At 39.0% G+C, this 19503-nt stretch overlaps 1 protein-coding gene across 2 annotated transcripts in view; it reads right to left on the bottom strand.

Moving 5' to 3' along the window:
• Positions 1 to 19503, bottom strand: part of LOC131343011 (E3 ubiquitin-protein ligase rnf213-alpha-like) — a 71856-nt gene that overhangs the window by 26745 nt on the left and 25608 nt on the right. For both annotated transcript variants that reach the window (XM_058374350.1, XM_058374349.1), the window contains 17 exons: positions 18497 to 19053; positions 17887 to 18043; positions 16993 to 17210; positions 15986 to 16129; positions 15488 to 15658; positions 13465 to 14986; positions 13072 to 13265; positions 9549 to 9704; positions 5627 to 9154; positions 5391 to 5527; positions 5141 to 5239; positions 2274 to 2389; positions 1931 to 2056; positions 1745 to 1791; positions 1322 to 1463; positions 949 to 1087; positions 661 to 843 (listed from right to left, as the gene is read on the bottom strand). In XM_058374350.1, coding sequence (XP_058230333.1) covers positions 661 to 843; positions 949 to 1087; positions 1322 to 1463; positions 1745 to 1791; positions 1931 to 2056; positions 2274 to 2389; positions 5141 to 5239; positions 5391 to 5527; positions 5627 to 9154; positions 9549 to 9704; positions 13072 to 13265; positions 13465 to 14986; positions 15488 to 15658; positions 15986 to 16129; positions 16993 to 17210; positions 17887 to 18043; positions 18497 to 19053 — 7636 coding nt within the window. The remainder of the gene's footprint in view (positions 1 to 660; positions 844 to 948; positions 1088 to 1321; positions 1464 to 1744; positions 1792 to 1930; positions 2057 to 2273; positions 2390 to 5140; positions 5240 to 5390; positions 5528 to 5626; positions 9155 to 9548; positions 9705 to 13071; positions 13266 to 13464; positions 14987 to 15487; positions 15659 to 15985; positions 16130 to 16992; positions 17211 to 17886; positions 18044 to 18496; positions 19054 to 19503) is intronic.

Genomic DNA, 19503 nt, shown 5'->3' with positions numbered 1-19503 from the left:
GGAAGGAGGCCTGGTATAATGAATCACATTTTGTGGATTCATGGGAAGAAGGCAAGCTGGTGGAGGCAGTGTGATGCTCTGGGCAATGTTCTGCTGGGAAACCTTGAGTCCTGGAGTTCATGGTCTCTTTCATCTGGATGATGCTTCCTGACACACAGCAAAAACCATTCAGGAACAGTTTGAGGCAAATGACCAAGAGATCAAGGTGCTGTCTTGGCCTCTAAATTAACCCAGATCTCAAACTGATCCAGCATCTGTGGGATTTGCTGGACAAATAAATCTGATTCATGGAGGTTCCACATCACAACTTACAGAACTTAAAGGATCTGCTGCTAATGTCTCAGTGCCAGATACTACAGCACACCTTCAGTGGAGTCCATGCCTCAACAACTCAGGGCTGTTTTGGTGGCCCAAGGGTCAAATACTGTATTTGACATTAATGTTATGGTTGTTCTGTATTTAATGCATTTATAAATACATATACAATACACACACATAACCATGGGAGTTCAGAAAATAATCTTTTATAATTGAATGATGAAAATAAGATGATATGTTTTTTTTTCAGCTTTCACTTCCTGAGGACCATCTCAAATTTAAACTTAAAGTATTTAAAGAAAGCACATTTTCCCTCTATTAAGAATAACACTGAATACTGACGTAGTGACTGGAATGTGCAGCAGATCCCACTGATCCTCCTGAAATACATTCAGCCAGAAGTCAGTCTTCTCCAGCAGCTGATCATTGATCAGATTATCTAGGTTATTGTCTCCATCAATGACTGCCAGTATGTGAGCTAGGGCCAAGGCTACACTGTCCTCCAGATGAACCCACAGCACATGCCTGAAAAACAAACCAATTTTTACACAAATATTTCATTCTTTTACTTATTGTTATTTATTATTATAAGTTTAATTCAAATAAGCTACACCTGATATATTTATTTACCTGAATGAACTGCCTTCAGCAACAAAACGACCAGAAAGTGCCTGAGCAACAACCCAGTTCTCTTTTCCTTTCCTTTTTTCCAGCTCTGAAAGGAAACTGACTATTCTCCTTTCCAGTGACTTAATGAAAGAATCAGATACTGTGGAAAAAAAATCATTGACATACATTTAGTCATCCTGCTGCATGAAATAACAGAACACAGAATAAACTAGGGTCATGAACAAGAGCTTGAACATAAAAAACGATGAAGCAATGGCAGCTGCTTACAACTTCCTGTTTATAAAGAGGCACCATTAAAGGCCAGATACCACCGCATTACTGAGGCATTAGTTCCAGTCACTCAATAAGGACTTGTTTACAGTGGACGTCTCACCTGAGTATTTGTTTTGTAGCAGCCCATGGAGAATCTCTATACGTTTTGTTGCTCTCTGAGTGTTATCTGCTTTGTCACACAGCTGCATAATACCCTTCTGTAAAGACTTCTTCATTAACAAGTGTGTGTCAACCAAGACATGCTGCAGGGAAAATTAGGAATAAACATATTTTAATTACAAAAAGATATTTTAAACATTGTTAACAGACTGTTAAAAATCTTAGCTCAATCACACACAAGTTTATGAACAAAACGCACACTTTATCACAAGTCATCAAAAACCCAGGGAAAATAATTATGAGTCATGGTCCAGTCCCACATGGTACCACAGTGGGACAGATCCCTCTACATCTGCAGACGCTAAATGAGGAGGGCAGTAGAAGAGAACACACACACACACACACACACACACAGACAGCTTACCTGTTTTTCAGAAAATGTGGTTTTCGAACTATCCATGTCAGGATTGTCTGTAAATATGCAAAATAATTACTTTATTACATTATTACTATAATACAAACACTATATGACTATAATATAACTCTAGTAGACTACAGGGAAAAAGGAATTAATATCCGAATGCAGGTTGCAATATTGTATAAACATTACCTGCTGCAGAGATGGAACATTTTGTGAGCGTTTCTGAGACAGTCATGCATTGCTGCAGATCATAAATGTCTCCTGGAAATCCTGGACTTACAATTAGTTCATCCATGTGTAGTGAAACCCAACCATCTAAAAGGAGACACATTTACATTTCTGACATTCAGAAGAAGCCCTTATCAAGAGTGACTTACAGAAGTGCTTTGGAGTCAATAAATCATCATGCTAGATCAGTAGTTCAGGGTCGAATCACAGTGAACAGGTATATATACATTACTTATAAAAGCTATTTTATAATTGATTACTCACTACACTATGCAAATCAAAACATTTATATAACAGGAATAACCTCCAAATGTAGCAATATATCCACAGCCTCCTGAAATCCGAGGGAGCCTTGTAAGAAGCACAACGTCAAAGGCAGATCCATGTGAGACTGAACGTTTGATCCGTGAAATGCTGTGTCTGAAAGTTACACACATTTATACAATTTTTAGATGAACTATTAATAGACATTATGTGATTACTGCGCTATATTTACAGTCAGAAATTAGGGGTTTTGAGCAGCATCTAGACCACCATCTTTGGACACAAGGACTCTAATAAGAGGCTGGTATATTACCAGTATATTGCTGTATGAATAGCCCTACTTGTAATTATTACTATCACTGCAAATTTAGTTAAATTTGTAAAGATGTCTACCACAATAAATATTCAGCAGCACATAAAACAGTAGTTGAATCAGCACATCCTACTGTTTAGAATTTAATTTTATTTATTTTATATATTTATTTATTTATGACATTTATTGAATGTCATAACGCTCTGGCACCCCTACCCACTTCCCCTAGTGCCTCCGGCCCTGGAACAACTCAGGGAGGCCAGATTCTTTACCAAGCTGGTGCGGATATGGGAGGGGGACAAGGGGAAAATTCCTAACAACCAGGGGCCAGTACAAGTACCTGGTCATGCCTTACAGGCTAACAAACACACCAGCAGTCTTCCAGTTGTTCGTGAATGAGGTGTTCAAGAACCTCCTGAACCAATGCATCATCGTTTATATTGATGACATCTTGATATACTCTAAGGACTACAACACTCATGTCGCCAATGTCCATTTGGTGCTTAATCACCTGCTTTAGCAACACCTCTTTGTTAAAAAAGAGAAACGTGAGTTTCACCAACACACCATCACATTCTTGGGCTACATCAGCAGCAGCCGAGCTAACCTCTCTTTCATCGTTGAGATAGACGATTCTAGCTGTGGAATAGGGGCTGAACTGTCGCACTGCTACGGAGACCCAGGGAAGCTCCACCCCTGTGCTTTCTACTCCCGAAAGCTGACTCCCACAGAGGAGCCTAGCGACTCAACCCCAGGCAAGCACAATGGGCACTGTTTTTCACTTGCACCCAAACCCATTCTGCCCCCCTCTGTAATTGTGCCACTGATAAGTTGGGACATCATGGAGGAGATCCATCAAGCCCAAGACGAAGCGCCAACCTTGGAGTGTTCCCCCTTCATGACTATCATGACTATACATCCCCAGTGTAGGTGTGGGTCCATAGTGTCCACAATACAGGACACCAAAACACCTTCTGGTGGCCCTTGCTTTTGGTGGCCCCATGCCAGCTGCCAGCCGGACTCTTGGAATTTATCCCTGTACCCACATGTCTGTGGTGCCATCTGGCAGTGGACTTCATCACCGATCTCCCCAGCTTCCATGGGTTCATCCTGGTGGCCGTAGATCAGTTCTCTAAGGCTTGTAAGCTTGTTCCCCTGAAAAGTCCTCTCATGGCCATAGAAATCGCCACCATACTGTTTGAGCATGTGTTCCGTTTTTTTTGGTGTCCCAGAGGATATCGTCTTGGACAGAAGGGTCCAATTCACCTTGCACGTCTGAAAGGCCTTCTGCGAGAAACTGGGGATTAATTTGAGTCTGTCTTCAGGCTACCAGCCCCAATCTAAGGGGTAAGTGGAGAGGCTTAACCAGGAGCTGGGGCACTACCTACAGATGTACTGCAGCAAAGAACAACAAGGGTGGAGTGAATTCCTCCCCTGGGCATAGTACTCTAATGGCCTCACACCATTCCAGTGTGTACCAGCACATCTAAGCCAATAACAACCCCAATATCAACTGGGTCAAATGTTGTGGCTCTCCACCAAAAGCCTGTGCCTTAAGCTTACGTGTCGCAAGTTGAGCCCTAGGTACATTGGTGTTCCTAGTAGGGGGGATTCTGTTACAATCACACCCGTAATTTCCCCTACAACCCGCAGGAGGGAACCCTCACCCAAGTTCTGAAAGTTACGGGTCACGGGGTGCACTTCCGGTCTCGTGCTTCCAGGGTTACGGACTCTTAAGCATGCTCACACAGTCGCTCAAAAGAGAAGTATCATCATTATGCTGCATACCAGGCCATTGTATTGTATTTTCCTTTCCCGTGTTTGTGACCACTGTTGGGTTTATTGGACTTATTGCTTTTTGTATTTGCCCTTGTTTGTTTGTTCACTACGCTGACTGTGTTTTTGCGGGTTAGATATGTTTGCTTGTTTTTTATCCTGCCTTTGCCTGTTGTTTTGGATTTGTGCCTTGCTCTTGGTTATATTAAACCACATTTTATCTGCATGTGGATTCTGCCTCATTACATATACAGACAATGAACAAGGCAAAGCAAACAATATGCAGCATCAGCAGAAGCATGAGAAAGAGAAACAAAAAGAAACCAGAACTTAGTGGTGCGAATTAAAGTGAAATTAAAAACACAAGTGATATATGAGTGAGATGTGTGGGGGCTGATGGGAAATATACTGTAGTTCAAATACCAATTAGGCATAACCATGGAATATATAAAATAACACTTTAATGCAATACAGGACTAATTATTTTTTATACCGTTAGGTCCATTTGTTGTTATATTAACTACCAAATCTATATTAATCTACCAAAATCTATTGGAGTTTCAATTAGTTCATGAATATGAGCTGCAAGAGCTTCAGCTGTCATATGAGGATCTTGACAACTGATCATTTATAATACTTGGTTAAAAACCCGTCGCAGACACCGACTGCCTGATTTCTTTAGTTGTTGTTTTTTCTTTTACTTCTTAAGTGACAATTTTAAGATGTGTCCAATTCTGTTATAAGGACATAAAATACTGAAAAACATGCAAAACCCATGCACATATAGTGATACATTAATGACAGGTTTTTGTTTTTACCTCACACAGAAGAGAAGTCGCTGACTTTGTTTTGGATCATTAAAGTAAGACTGCAGTAGCAGGAGTTTGCGTGCTCCTGCATCAGGGGCAAGAAATTCACTGGAAGAAACAAAATCACTTTTGTCACAACCTTGGCAAGGACCAACAAGTCTAAAGTTTATCTTTTATAATGGTATAGGTGAATCTGTTTGATCAGAAATAATTGTAAAATGAGTATAACACATTTTTCATAAGCCAGTAAAATCATTACCTCACAGTCTGAGAAAATGACTGCTCTGTGTAAAATTCATTCAGCAGGAAGAGACAGGAATCACTCTCTACAATGTCAAGCTCCTTATTGATTTTCTCCACATCTCTTTTATTGAGCAGTCGAGAATATGTAGATACCTGTTTTAGATGAATTATAATAAAATAATAAATTAAACAGATTATTATATAAAATTATATGAAGTAAAATGTGGTGACAAATACACAAGTAAAGCGCACCTCAAGGCAAACTCCATCGGTTTCAGTCTCTCTGTATTTTCTTAAAGCCTCTATTAGGTTGCCATGTGACTGCTTTGCAAAATACACCTCTAGAAATCTCTCAGAACTTTCCTCCATGTAGTTTGTTGCTCTCAAAACTGAATCTGGAGTTGCACACTGAAGAAGCATTTCCTGGGCCTTTTCAAGAACTTCCTTTCTCTCATCTTGATCCAGTTCCTGGAACAATATTTGTGGACAGCACTCCAGAAGGATAGATGCACATGTGTCTTCTGTGTAGCCAACTATAGAGTCGTACTTTTTCCTGGTGGTGATGAGCTGCTCACTTTCATTTGAATCCTGTGTCACAAATAAGTTTAGCCAGTCCTCCAATTCAGTCTTCATGTCTTGAGCATAGTCTGGAAGAATATTAGTCATCTCCAAGCAGTGTTTTTCCAGTCGATTCAGCAGCGGTGTTGGGAACTGCTCATACACTGTTCTCTTCTCTTCAATGACAATCAGTCGAAACTCGTCTTTGACTCTGCATTTAACTCTATGGGACCCTAGCCCCAGGTCGACATAGTAACTCCCACCTAATTTTACGTAGCACTGATTCAGAGCATCATAGAGACTCTCATAAAGGCTCTGAATATTGAGAAGGATAACTGACCTTCCTGTCTCCATGCATGTTTTTACTCTGTTTACTGTGCGACAAACCTGAGAGTATTCCTCATCATGTGGAAATCCTGAACCGAAGATGATTTCAACATTGCTTTCATCAATGATCTTCTGGGATTTTAAAATCTGAAGAGCAGAGTGATTGATTGTTGGCAGCAGAAGGTACCTGGAAGTAAATCCGGAAGTCCCTATGTCCAGGTTTTCTCTGAGCAGTGAGACTGTGTCACATGTATTAGTTCTTGATTTATAAATAGTAGAAAATATTTCCAGAACATTGAGAGAATCCAAACCATCAAAATTCCTTTGCACAGCTCTGGTGAGATCTTCATCTGATGGACGGCCATTTGCTTTAATGGCATAAGACATAAGCAACTTTACAAGACTGTAAAAATCCCTGAGTCCAAAGAATTCACTTTTCTGTTCTTTAAGCACTTTCAAGTAGAACTGGGTAAGATATGGAATCAAAAATCTAATCTCTGTATTGACTGGTTCCTTAACACTTGAGCAAATGTCACAAGCTGTGTTTTCCAGTTCCTTTGTCTCAGGAGATGTTCTCAGAACCAAAATACCACGATTCATCTTTGCTGGATCCAATGACCAGTTGGAAATTCCAATAAATCCAACTTTCTTGAACTCATCTGGACTTTCATCATCAACACATCCGTATTCCAGAAGGGGGTGTAATGTTTTCAGTGGCATTTTTGGAGAGTCTTCAGCTAATCCAATTTCATCAAGGACTACCACAGCAACATATTCCTTCAAATTTTTGTCTTTCTGGAACTGTGCACATTGCCTGAATATTGAGATGATCCCCTCAGGAGATGAGTGTGGGCTGCACTGGAATGAGGCCAGCTGTGCCTGCTTGTATCCTTTAAAAAGATCATTTGCAGAAGCCTTGCCCTGCATTGCATGAGCAGCAATTGTCTTGGACAAAGATTTTGAGCTTCCAGGTTTTCCAACCAGAAACAAAGGGATTCTTAAGTTCATGCACACAACCATCATGAATACATTTTCTTTCAGAGCTTCATTTTTTGCCACTGAAGATGGACAGTCAATATTTGAGATGAATGCATCTTTACAAAGCTCAATCTCTGTCAGAATATCACTGCAGGACAGAGAGAAAGCTTCTGAAACTTGTTTCAAGTACTCATTTCGTTTCTCCAGTGAAGCCATGTAGCAGACGGCGACTGCAAGTATAAGAGACCGAACCAGATCATCATCAATGCCTCCTTTGTTTCCTCTAATTTTGTTGATTTCCTTAAATAATTTGTGCCTTTGTTGATAAAACCACATGACAGTTTTCAAGCATCGCTCTATGTCTCTGAGACTGACCATCCTGCATTCATCAGTTAACTCTGCCATATGCTTCTGAGAGGCGGAGATTACCTTTGTAAATAAAACCTGATGTCCAGCATTGGGAAGCTTTTCTTTGCAAAAGAAAGTCTTGATCATCTGTGTGACATAGAGCTCCTGTGTGTGCTCATTTAACTTCCCAAAGTCCCACACCAGAGGAGTAAGGCTTGGTGGTAATGGTTGAACTCTGTAGACCAGCTGCCGCATTGGTATCTGCCCAAGTTTCTCCTCCGTATTCTCACTTCTGACTCTGTATCCTAGTCCAGCTCGTTCCAGTTGCTCTATGGCCTCCTCTGAGTGCTTCCTGTAGGGATTACATGCTGCAATGATCTTAAGGCGAGGTGCATCGATCGGTTCTCCATTCACAGTCTTGTCACACATCACCTCCTTGATTGCATTAACAGCCTCTGTTGTATTAGCTTCATCAAAAAACAGAACTGTATCCAAATCATACTTTTCGTTGTCCTTTGAGATCTCGATTGCCTTCTTCGCTTTCTGGTAAATGACCTCTGTTGATGTGCCTCCATGCACTCGCACCACAATCAGGTTTTGTCTCTCCTTTCTTGATCTCAGCAGGTCACACATGAACTGGACCAGCCGGGTCTTTCCACATCCTGTTTCTCCCATGATGATCACAGGAATGTCCGATTCAAATCGAAGGTGAATTGCAAGGATTTTCATCACGTTATCTAAAGTCAACTGATACGTATCATCTGGATCATACAGGCTACTGACTCCTAACACTCTGCTTACAATAGCAAGCTGTTCAGCACGGTCCATTTCCTCAAAGTTAATGTTAAATGGCACTCTTTGTGCCTTTAACTGGCTAAAAAGTCTCTTATCAATAATTTTCTTTTCCACCACCTCTTTAGTCCGAGCATCAACTGCATCTAAATTGTGAATGTGGAACCCTAAAAATGTCATGGACTCATTATCTGCATTGAATAAGATGTAAGGATGTGCCTGTTGTTCCCATCGTCTTCGGAGCTGAAATTCTTCGAGAACCGTGTCTTCTGCTGCTGCATCTTCTGCTTTCTCGTCACTGTCATCCGATGTCTTCAGAGATCTCATGGAAAAATCCTTGGACATTGTCATCATGAATTTCACAACAAATTTTTTAAAGCCTGTCAGGTCATCTTTTAGAGCAGGGCTACAAAAAATAGACTGCTCACATTTCTTCAGCTGGCTGTTGAGAAAGTGTGTGAAGTTTCTCAGTTCTCCCCAAGATGGGTTTTTAATGTCACAGAACTGCAGAAGACACTCCAACCATTCCTTTGGTGAATCTTCAACAGATCCTGGACGGAAAGAGAAGCCCTCCAGTTGGTCTTGTTTTTGTCTGTAGATTTTAAAGTACTGGTAAGTGCGCTGAAAGGCTTCACTACGAAACTCTCTGTCATCCATGAGCTGGTAGTCTTTATCATCTGATCCTTTCTGCTCTAGGTGTCTCAGGGTTTCCTCAGGGGAAAGACACTTCACAGTTGGCAACATTTCCAAAAATGCATCTTCTACTTGAGAAGAAATCTGAGAGTAAACATAGGTACAGAAGTTATACAGTTTTTACTAAAAGTTTGAATCCAGGTCATAATTCAACTGTAAGATTAATAAAAGTTGTAATGCATCTTAAATACATCAAACTCCAACCAAGTTAGTTTTTCTAAATGTGTGTTATCATGCCTGTACAGATTAAGCACTCTTTTACATAGTATACAATGTTATTATAGTATAGAAATTAAATATGAATACACTACATGCAGCATTGTGCCAAAATGCATGTAGTGGAGATGTATAAATGATAGAACAAAGCAATATACAAAACATGTTGTTTAAAACCGTTAGAGAAGCAGTTGGTGGGTTAAGGTAAACTGAAATATATTTACCGCAATAAGTTCACAAAATAATTTAGCAGAGTGATTACCTCAGAGCTGTGCCGGTCACATTCCCTGTGCTTTCGCTTTGTGTATTCCACCAAATAAATATGGGAGTCATTATATCTCCATATGATCCCATCAGGGCTCTGGAAACTCCTCAACACAAACAGCTGCAGCAGAAAGGTGTACAGTCCTCTGGTCACCTGAACACAGAATTGATTCAAATTGTGTGAAAGTGAAGTATATACAGTACAGTAGAGTTGTGTTCACAGCAGACTAGCTGTGGAGAATCTCTCTCAGCCTTTAGTAATGAATCAACACAAAGCAGTGTCACAGAACTGCCTCTGTCAGCAGTCAGCAACTCCAAGCCATCATGTCTTCTCCAAAATCAAACTCCAACTCACACAACTAGATATCCTGCTGTATATTTAGCTAACTACCAGTGTCATCAAACAGCCATAGTGACAGCTCTTAGGCACTTCATGGGCACATTTAGTAAACTGCAAACCAAAAGACTAGTGTTAATGCTGAGTTCACACTGCACGATTTTCAAAGTGGTTGGATCACAGTTGTTTTCACACTGCACCACTATCTGTGTTAGCATTCAGTATCAGCTGTGTTCACACTGCACGATGGATCAGTGACAGGAGCTTTCACACTGCATGACTTCACAACAGAATCACCAACAACTCTGTCTTGTCCTCAAACTGCGTTTCACAACCGAACGTACGCCAGAAATGGTAAGAAAATAACACAAGATCACACGTGAGGTCAGAGTTCTGTCGCGAGACTGAAAATGGAACCACGTAAAAAGTTCACCATCCAAATGGTTAGGGAACAAGGATTGTGCGTTATGCAAATTTTAACAAATGAATAATTTTGCAGTGTCCTGCTGCTGATGCAGCTGGTCAAGCAAATATTTCTCTTTATTTCTGTTTGATATAATTGTAAAGCTTATTTATTCTGATATAACTATATTTAAGACATTTTTTCTGATAAAAACCTATAAACTCTATTAAACTATAATATTGTGCTTTAACTGAAGCCATGCTTGTTGATATTGTGGTTTATAACTCCTCCCTGAACTGACCGCTGCCCTGTATCTCACTCTCTCATTTGCTGTAGGTCATAGGTCACTAACAGGCCGACTGTGGTCCGGGTGCGGACCCAGAAGCCGCCCCATACGGACCCGGACCTACAGCCAAAACAGAAGGTTATGATTTAAAACCCTATCGGGGCGCTTCTATTTCACCCGGCACAGCTTTTGTAGACTTTACGGTAATGGAAACACACAGACCAATTGCATGCGAGTTAAGCCATCCCACTTGATACCACTCAGCCAATCAAGTCTGTGATAAGTCAGAAAGCAACACAGTTTTCTCTCTTTTTAGAAAATGAGAAACAGATGGATAATGTGGCGTTTTTGGTTGATATCACATCTGAATGAACTGAATTTGAGGCTATAGGGAAAGGACATTTCAATTTGTCAGGTGTCCGCTCCTTTCAGAGGAAACTTGAGGTGTTCAAGGAAGCCCTGCAGGGAGACTGTGCACACTTCCCAGCAGTGCAGGAACAGGTTCAGGGACAGAGAGATGTGTCTTCTTTTGTTGACTTTATTGATAAGCCGATTGTAAACTTCAGCAACCGTTTTGACAGCTTCAGCTTTGGACAGCAGCTCACCATGTTCATTCAGAAGTCATTTCTCATCACAGATGTCAGGGGGTTCTCAAAGGAAGTCACACCGCACTTCAAATGGGTAAATGCTGGGCCTCTCCAGATGCAATTGGCTGATCTGCAAGCAGATGTGGCCCTAAAAGAGCAGTTTGAAAGAACTGACCCTTCCACTTTCTGGCTCCAAATGGTCCCTGAGACAGCTTTCCCAGGTCTGAGGAAAGTAGCCCTATACATCTTGACCATGTTTGGCTCCACATACAACTGCGAGGCAGCTTTCTCCAAAATAAATATTATCAAAACTAAATATCGTTCCAGGCTCACCAATGAGCACCTCCACATGTGTATGAGAATTGCCCTGACTCCATTCAAGCCCAGGTTTAAAATCCTGGCGAGACAAGCTAGAGCTCAATTCTCTCACTGAGCAAAAAAGTGGGGGAGTGGGATATAAGAGGGGAAGAAAGTGATACTCTAAAACTGTTCAGTTGTTAAGATGTGTTAAGATTTATTATCTGTAAAATTGGTTGAGACTGTTAAGTCAAGATGTAAAACAGAAAAGGGGAAATTCAAGCTTTTCCTTCCTTTATTTTATTTTTCTGAAGTTAAGCACTTTATTTGAACATACACAATTTTATTTAATTTCATCACGTTTTCTCTTATTTTGAACATTCTCTTCTTTTGAAATGCAGCCCTACTTTAATTTAGTTAATGAGAGAACATTACACATATCTACAGTCATACATATATGTTCAGTTGTATGTTACATGACAATAAATATTGTCAGAAAGTTTTTGAATTGTACTAAATTAATTTGATTTGACACTCAGGTATTGATTACATGCAGATATTGATAAAACTACTAGGCTACTTAAATATATATCACAGTAACTAGTTAGACATTATGATCTTCTGGACCTTTGCTTCAAGAAATTTTCTTTAACTGGACCTCTTTAAATTTTAGTTGAATGCCCCTGCTGTAGGTCATCGCCGAGGTATTTTTCAGTCACAACTCCTTTCACACTGCAGGATTTTGCTCAGATCACGTCTTTGGTAATTCACACTGTGTGATTGTCACTCGCATGCATGAGCTCCACTTTGCCTTGATTTTGGGCATTTTTCAGAGACTGAAAATCAGGGTTAAAATCGTGTAGTGTGACCTCGGCATAAGACTACTTGATAAACAGCAAACCAAAGGACTACTGTTTAATAATTAACACTTCATTGTAATAAAACTGGGGAGATGTGGAAGCTAGTGGTTAAAGTGTTGTAGGAAAACATATTTTAAGGTCACTATATCATCTACTGTAACATACATTCCTTTTTGAATAACATTTACATATCCCAGCTCTCACCACCAAATGGTGATAAAATCAGATGGTTATCAGGAACTGTGAACTAGCTGACAGTTAGGGGGCCAACTCTGGGGATCTTTCTCCCATTCAATGCTTTGTTTTTAGAGTATCACCTCTAAGCTTTGCATTAGCATACCAGGGAGTTGACACCTGTGAGGTCTACCTCCCCTTGGGGGAGTATCACCTCAAGCCTTTTGTATTGTCATATCTTCAAGTCCTGCCCACTCAAGGACTTTAAAACTGTAATGCAAGTTTTTTCACTGGACTTGGTGACAACAGCATCACCACAGTGTGTTCTGATCTACAATAAAACATTCCTGCTGAACACTACTTCTGAGTAGTCTCAAATTCACAACATCCTCAATTGCTCAGTTGTATAAAATCAAATCAATTATAAGTCGCTCTGTATAATGGCATCTGCCAAATACCATAAATGTAAATATAAAGTTAGTATACGGTTAAAAAGCATCCTATTCTGGTTTAAATTAGGGTATCAAAAATACATATTGTCTGCTTTGTCCACATATTATAAAATAAAAATACTAACCACAGGAGGAATGTCAAAGTGAAAGATTCTTGGGATTCTGTCCGTGGGTTTGTCCTCATACTGCCGCAGCTGAGAGGCAATGTCCTCAGTCCTCAGGTGTGACTGGTTTATCCGTATTGTTTTATGAGTAAATCCTGCACTTCTAAGGTTTTCTTCAGACACTTTCACAAGATTTTTCACATACAGGGATTTTCCTGTTGTAGAACAACACATTCAAAAAAAGAGAAAACACACACAAAATCTGTATAATTCACAATGGCACCTACAAGTGGTATATGCTTTATAAGTTATATTTCATTTGTATTAATTCAGATATTTTACATATTTTAACAATAAGTCTAAAAAAAAAAAATCTAAATAATGAAATGAGTCTGGGTGCAGAAGAGCTCTTACCCATGCCTGCATGCTCTGAGAAAATGAGTTTGGTTTTCAGCTGAAATTTGTCAGGTTGGTTCAATTCTGTAAATGCAGTTCCACCTTCTGAGGATGCTTGGTGCTTGTGTAGGAGGTACTGTTTATTTTCCACGTTTTGATTGTGATTCTCAGTAACTGTCCTCTTAAACATGTCAAAAGCCGTGGCAACATAACTGTGATATGCCTTGGAGTCACAGAAAATAATTAATTGGTAATCGTTCTTAAACACGCCTCCCTGGACATGTGCCTCCTGAGTTTTTTTGTAAAAAATGGATTCGAATCTCCGAGACACATCATGATTTAGTTTGTCTGCATTCAGTAAGCAGTAGATCTTCTCATGTGTGCTGCCAGGCTCTACAGCTCTCCTGATGATCAGTTCCACCTCTTCTGCAGTCGTCTCAGAGGTACAGACCAGAATTTCATCATAGGTTGGCAATGGCTGCTCTTTATCATTGTACAGTGATAAGCAAAGTGGAAGCATTTCAACATCTTTACAGGAAATCAGGTTGGGCTTTCCTCTTTCCAAACTGATTGGTACTTTTCGTTTCACAGTCACTTCTGCAGATTTGGCAAGATGGTTCATGGTTTCTCCAAGAACATCTAAGTCGACAAACTTGTCTGATACGAGTCCTGAGAGTTTGTTGTGGTATGTCTTCCAAAGCATAACGATCTTCTCATCAGAATTTTCCAAGTGGTCAAATGCTGCTGCAATCTGCTCCTCTGTCATGGAAAATGACTCTTCTTCTGTCGTGAGTCCACCTTTGAATTTCATTTGATTTTTAAGGACATTATCTCGTCTTGTCTCATATTTCTCACACCATTCCTCGACCCATTCTTCATCATGTTGATGATCATCAATGCATTGCATCACACTGTCTCGGTACTCCTCTATAGACCTCGTGTCTCTATTGCCTTCTGCTTCTTGCTCATCTTCTTCACAAAAGATTATTGCTGCTTTTATCAGTTCCTCTGTAAAACCAGTCTCAAGACAATACTCTATCATGTCTGGATAATCATTGAGGAACTTCTTGAGCTCGAGTGATGCTTGGGATCCAGCGCTTTCAACTGGGGTTTCGAGTGCTCTGAGGAGAGCATTTTGCACGTCACTTTCATTAATGTTGTCCTTCATGATGGATAACATGTTAAGAAGACTAGTGCTAATGTTCTTCCACTCAATGCGAAATTCGGCCACAGAGCGACACAGATAGACTAGCTGTTTTGCTGTGAAGTAATTCAAGCAGTAGTATGTGTTCCTTTTCAGCTCCATATACTTTAACCATTCAGAGAGACAGCTTCTCATGCTTTCACACAGTCCTTTCAACTCATCAAGCAGCGGCCTTTTACCTTTGATCTCTACATTTGTAATACCAAATTTTACCCATATTTTAATATCATGTTCTTTTTGGCAGTAGGCGGTCATCTCCCAGTCTTGAAAGAGAATATGTCCAGCATCACGGAGGTCAAGGAAGCACTCTCCCACATTTATTATCTGCTCCAAAACCTGAAAAAATAGATAAATACTATAGCTTTTTCACGGAGATGCAGGAGCTACTGAAGAGTTTGTAGACTGAAGTGTTATTGCATCTGTGAAAGGTTTTGAGATCAAAATTAAATAAAACTCTAACTGTGACTCTGGAAGAATACCTGCTGGCAAGCTGTTACCCAACACTGCGGTAGATCTATTGCTCTGCACAGCTTAGTTTCAACAAAGATGCCTTTAGTTTCAACAAAGATGCCATTAACTTAATGTTAACACTGACATTTTGCCAAAAGAGGAATGAAACTGTAGTACTGAGGATAATTTCTCACAAATGAAAAGGTCTGGGGGAAAAAATTAAAATGTATGGGTGTGGGTGTGGGGATAAATTCTCATAATGAGCAAATTAGAATACACTGATATGCATTTGATTCTGAACTATATCATGTTTAAGTAAGTTATTTTTACTTTCATCTGCACAGCCAAAACTGGTGGAGAGTATTATAACTCTAATCATAAACCTACCTCAGTGTAGGCTGTGATTTCATCTTCTCGGTTTTTAACACTGACAGTGATCAGCATCAGTTTGTTGTGCAGTTCTTGAAGCTCAGCAAGGTTGTATGTTCTGTGTTTTTCATCCACTACATTAGACAAGTTTTCCTTACACTTTAAGGTGAGGCAATTTTCCAGTTTAATCTGGAAAACAAAGTAAAAACATCATTAAGGAAGTTATTTAGTACAACCAAACCACCTTTTGCTAAATGATTTTAAATTTGTATTCTTGTTACAAATGACAAAATATTTCCTTTAAAATGCTAGAACTGTTTGATAATACAAGGGCTTAAATAATAAGTGTTTGCTACTGGTCACTTTTTCTTTGTTTAAATTTATTATAACAAATAAATTTAACAATTAAGCAGAAATAGTGCAGCTGTACTGTATGAAGAAATGCAAGAAAAGAGAATCTCATATCTAGGTCTTTGTAATATCTTCAGAAGAAAGTAACAGATTAGAATATTTTACCTTTGTTTGAGCTTCAGATGGAATTTTGATGATGTAAATCCCGCTGTCGTTTATATCTGTGGCCTGCTGCAAAGACGACCTCTCAACAGAACCATGAGTCTCGTAGGCAATTTTGAGCCACTCCATGTTGGCACAGGAGTCTTTCTGTTAAATGTTATAATAATATGTTTATAATGCATGAAAGGGTGAGAGATCTTTTAAATACATAACTGTGGTTTCATGTGATCAAGGTAAACAAATACACAATACACAAGTTCCATGCAGATTTTCACATGTCATTCACCGGGGAGAGGTTTCTGTCTGGCCATTTTAACATTCAGCCCAGATCAGTGGAGTGTTGCAGTGATGGTTGACTTTCTCCCCTCTCCACACATAACTTCTTTGAAGCCACTTGACCATCAGGTTCTCTGTTATCTCTCTTATAGGCCCCGTTTGCTCAGCTTGGCTGGACGGCCAGGTCTAGGAAGAGTTCACTGTCCCAAATTTCTTCCTTTTAAGAATTATGGAGGCCACTGAACCTTCAGTAAGCTGAATTATTTTGAAGCTTTTATATAACCTGAAATACTTTGTAGCTCAGACCTCAACACAATCCCATCCCTGAGCTCTACAGACAGTTCCCTTAGACCTCATGGCTTAGTTTTAGCTGTGATCTGCATTTTCAATTCTTTTCACCTTATAGACAGGTGTTGCCTTTCAACTCATGTCTAATCCAATGAAAGTGTAGAAGCATCTCAAAGATGATTCAGAGAAATGGGACGTTGTTGAAAAAGTTGTTTCTTTTTAATACATTTAAAATTTAGAACAAACCTGTGGTTTTTTGCTCTGTCATTATGTGGTATATGAGGATAATTATTGAATAATAATTGAAAGTATTTTGCCATAAGGTTGCAACATAAAAAAAAATGTGAGAAAATCATACAGCAGCTATTAACCATCACTCTTCTGTTACAAAGGAGAGAATAATGCTTTTTTTCAGTGTTAAAGATTGCATATTAAATGAAACTTACTAGTTTAGCTTCCAGTTTTTGGTCACTATTCAAAGCACATTTAAGCTTGTTGATAGCTTGCAGGAGATCTTCAGTTCCAGATTTTTCAGACAGCTGATATATGAGTGGTGCAGCAGCAGATATGGCATCTCTGAAACAGCACACTTTATCAATGTCCATGGCATTTTCTCCAGCAGAGATAGAGGCCAGCTCCACAAATGCAGTTAGCTCTCCAGTGTCTTAAAAATAGTGAGTAAAAATGAAGTAATAAATAAACTTTTTTTCATTAATACATTGTTCATTAGTAATTACTGTGTTTCACCATTAGTTAACTTTATTATTTCTTAACAATGCTCTGTATGTATGTTCTATATTCCAATAATATAACATAAATCTTCTATTGCAGGGGGCAGTTTATTAAGAATGGTAGGCAGTCCAAAGCATTAGGAAATAACAAGGTCAAAATCACAGGCTAGGGTTGGGTGATCTATCGAAGACTAGGCTGAGGCAAAATCAGGCGAGGATCAAAACCAAGAGTGAACAAGACAAATCAAATGAATCTGTAACTGCAGGCAAGGGAACAAGGGAAACGGGACACACTGTATACTGCACTTCACCAAACTCAAGACACTGAGGCTAATCAAGACATATTACATTACATTTACAGCATTTGGCAGACTCCCTTATCCAGAGCGAATCACAGTTTATCTCATTTTGCAATGTAAATAAAGCAAACACATGAGACCGGTTTCAAAGTGCACCTGAGTGCTGTAGCACTGCAGGCTGCTCACTTAGCAGAAGAGGAAGATCCTTGACAGCTCCAAAAATGTGCAATCATTATTTCTTTTCAAAAAATTACTTCCCTATTGCATTTAAAATCATTACTGTTATAAATGAGGGTTATTGACCACTAACCTTTTATGATTTCTTTAATCCATGAGATGAAACCTCGTCTGATGCATTTATTAAATTCTCTTAGAAAGCTAGTTGTTTTCTTCAGAATTTCCTTCAGTTTGTTTCCAACTTGGGACACATCTTCAGTGAGATCACGCAAGCAACTGCAGTCCATATTCTGTAATTACATGTTACTACAACTTAATATCTAACATCAGAAAAAATATTTATGATTACAAGCATTGCTGTTCCATGACAGATAGAAAAGAGCTCAATCTCTTCACGCTCAACAATAATCAAAAGTATTGCAGATTATCTTTTATCTGGACTGAATCCAGTTTTATTTATACAGTTTTAAATAGTGTTCTTATTTAGGACATTCATTTAATTTCCTAACTTGTCCTATACAGTAACTAGTACTGGGAATAAAAAACAAATCTCTTTCAAAGAGTTGGTTAGTTTCAGTGTAGCTTAAACATTTCACAGAAATAAAAAGTCATGCTGTTCTTGTACTGATGTCCACAAAGTACTTCCATTAGAATATTCCTGAGTGTGAGGTTTGAGCATGTAAACTTATGAAACATGTAAAAACGAAGCTTTCAGCAGTAGAAATTCTTACTATTCTGCATACCTTGAGGTTCTCAATGACACCAAACTCTCCACACAGCCCAAGGTTATTTTTTAGTTCAATGATCACTTCTGCATTTTCTTTTGCAGACTGAAGAGTTTTGTATCGTTCAGTGTGTTCTTCTGTCTTGCGAATCCATTTACGGTTATCTTCACTGAACACATCCGCCATTGTGTTCAGTTCTTTTGACATGCTCTCTAAGTATTTGCCCAGTTTATTCTCCAAGTCCTGTAGAGTCATTGAGAGATCCCTCAAGGCCTTGTAGGAGTTTTGAAATTCTTCAAAGGCTGGTTTGTAAATTTTCTCATAGACTTGATCCAGTGGAATTAATGGAATATCTTTAAACTCTGTGTCCTTGGCTTGTTTTGCTGTTTCTCGCCACAGTTCTTTGAAATATGTGCTTTTAGACAGAAAATCAATCTTTTCAAATGCCTGAATATTAATAAAATATGTGTCACTTCCAGGTTCGTCGCTGTTCAACATGTCCATGATAGTTTTCAGCGATCGTTCCTCTTTGTCCAGTTCGATTGACAATATTGTCTCAAGTTGTTTTACATCAACTGAAAAACAATGATAGAAAATGCAGACCTATAGATAAAATATTTATGCTCATCTTGAGAATTTATTTTATGTTACAAATGCAAGGGATTGCTTTTTTATTTTTTAAGCAAAGCAGCTTGTTAAAGGACGTATCAAAGTTGTATAATTTAACTTAAAATGTTGCGAAATTTAATATACAAACAAAAAATCTGTTCTTGGACATGCTTTTCTTGGCTTGCCCATACATTATAGCTCTAGGTAATTATAATAGAACCACTCTACATATTCTCATTGCAACGTTTCTCACGTTTTTGATTAAAAATAAAAAAATGAGGTATAGAAATACTCAAGGTTACTACATATAATAGTGCATATTGTTAAAATTAAAAACGATTGTAACAAGATGCAATTTCCTCAGCTTAGACACAAGAGTCTTTCACATCACTTTAATTCCTTTATTAAAAGGCTTT

Source organism: Hemibagrus wyckioides, linkage group LG22 (assembly GCF_019097595.1).
Source record: "Hemibagrus wyckioides isolate EC202008001 linkage group LG22, SWU_Hwy_1.0, whole genome shotgun sequence".
NCBI classification, from domain to species: domain Eukaryota; kingdom Metazoa; phylum Chordata; class Actinopteri; order Siluriformes; family Bagridae; genus Hemibagrus; species Hemibagrus wyckioides.
The sequence above is the reverse complement of the archived record's forward strand: the minus strand, read 5'-3'. Positions and strand labels throughout refer to the sequence as shown.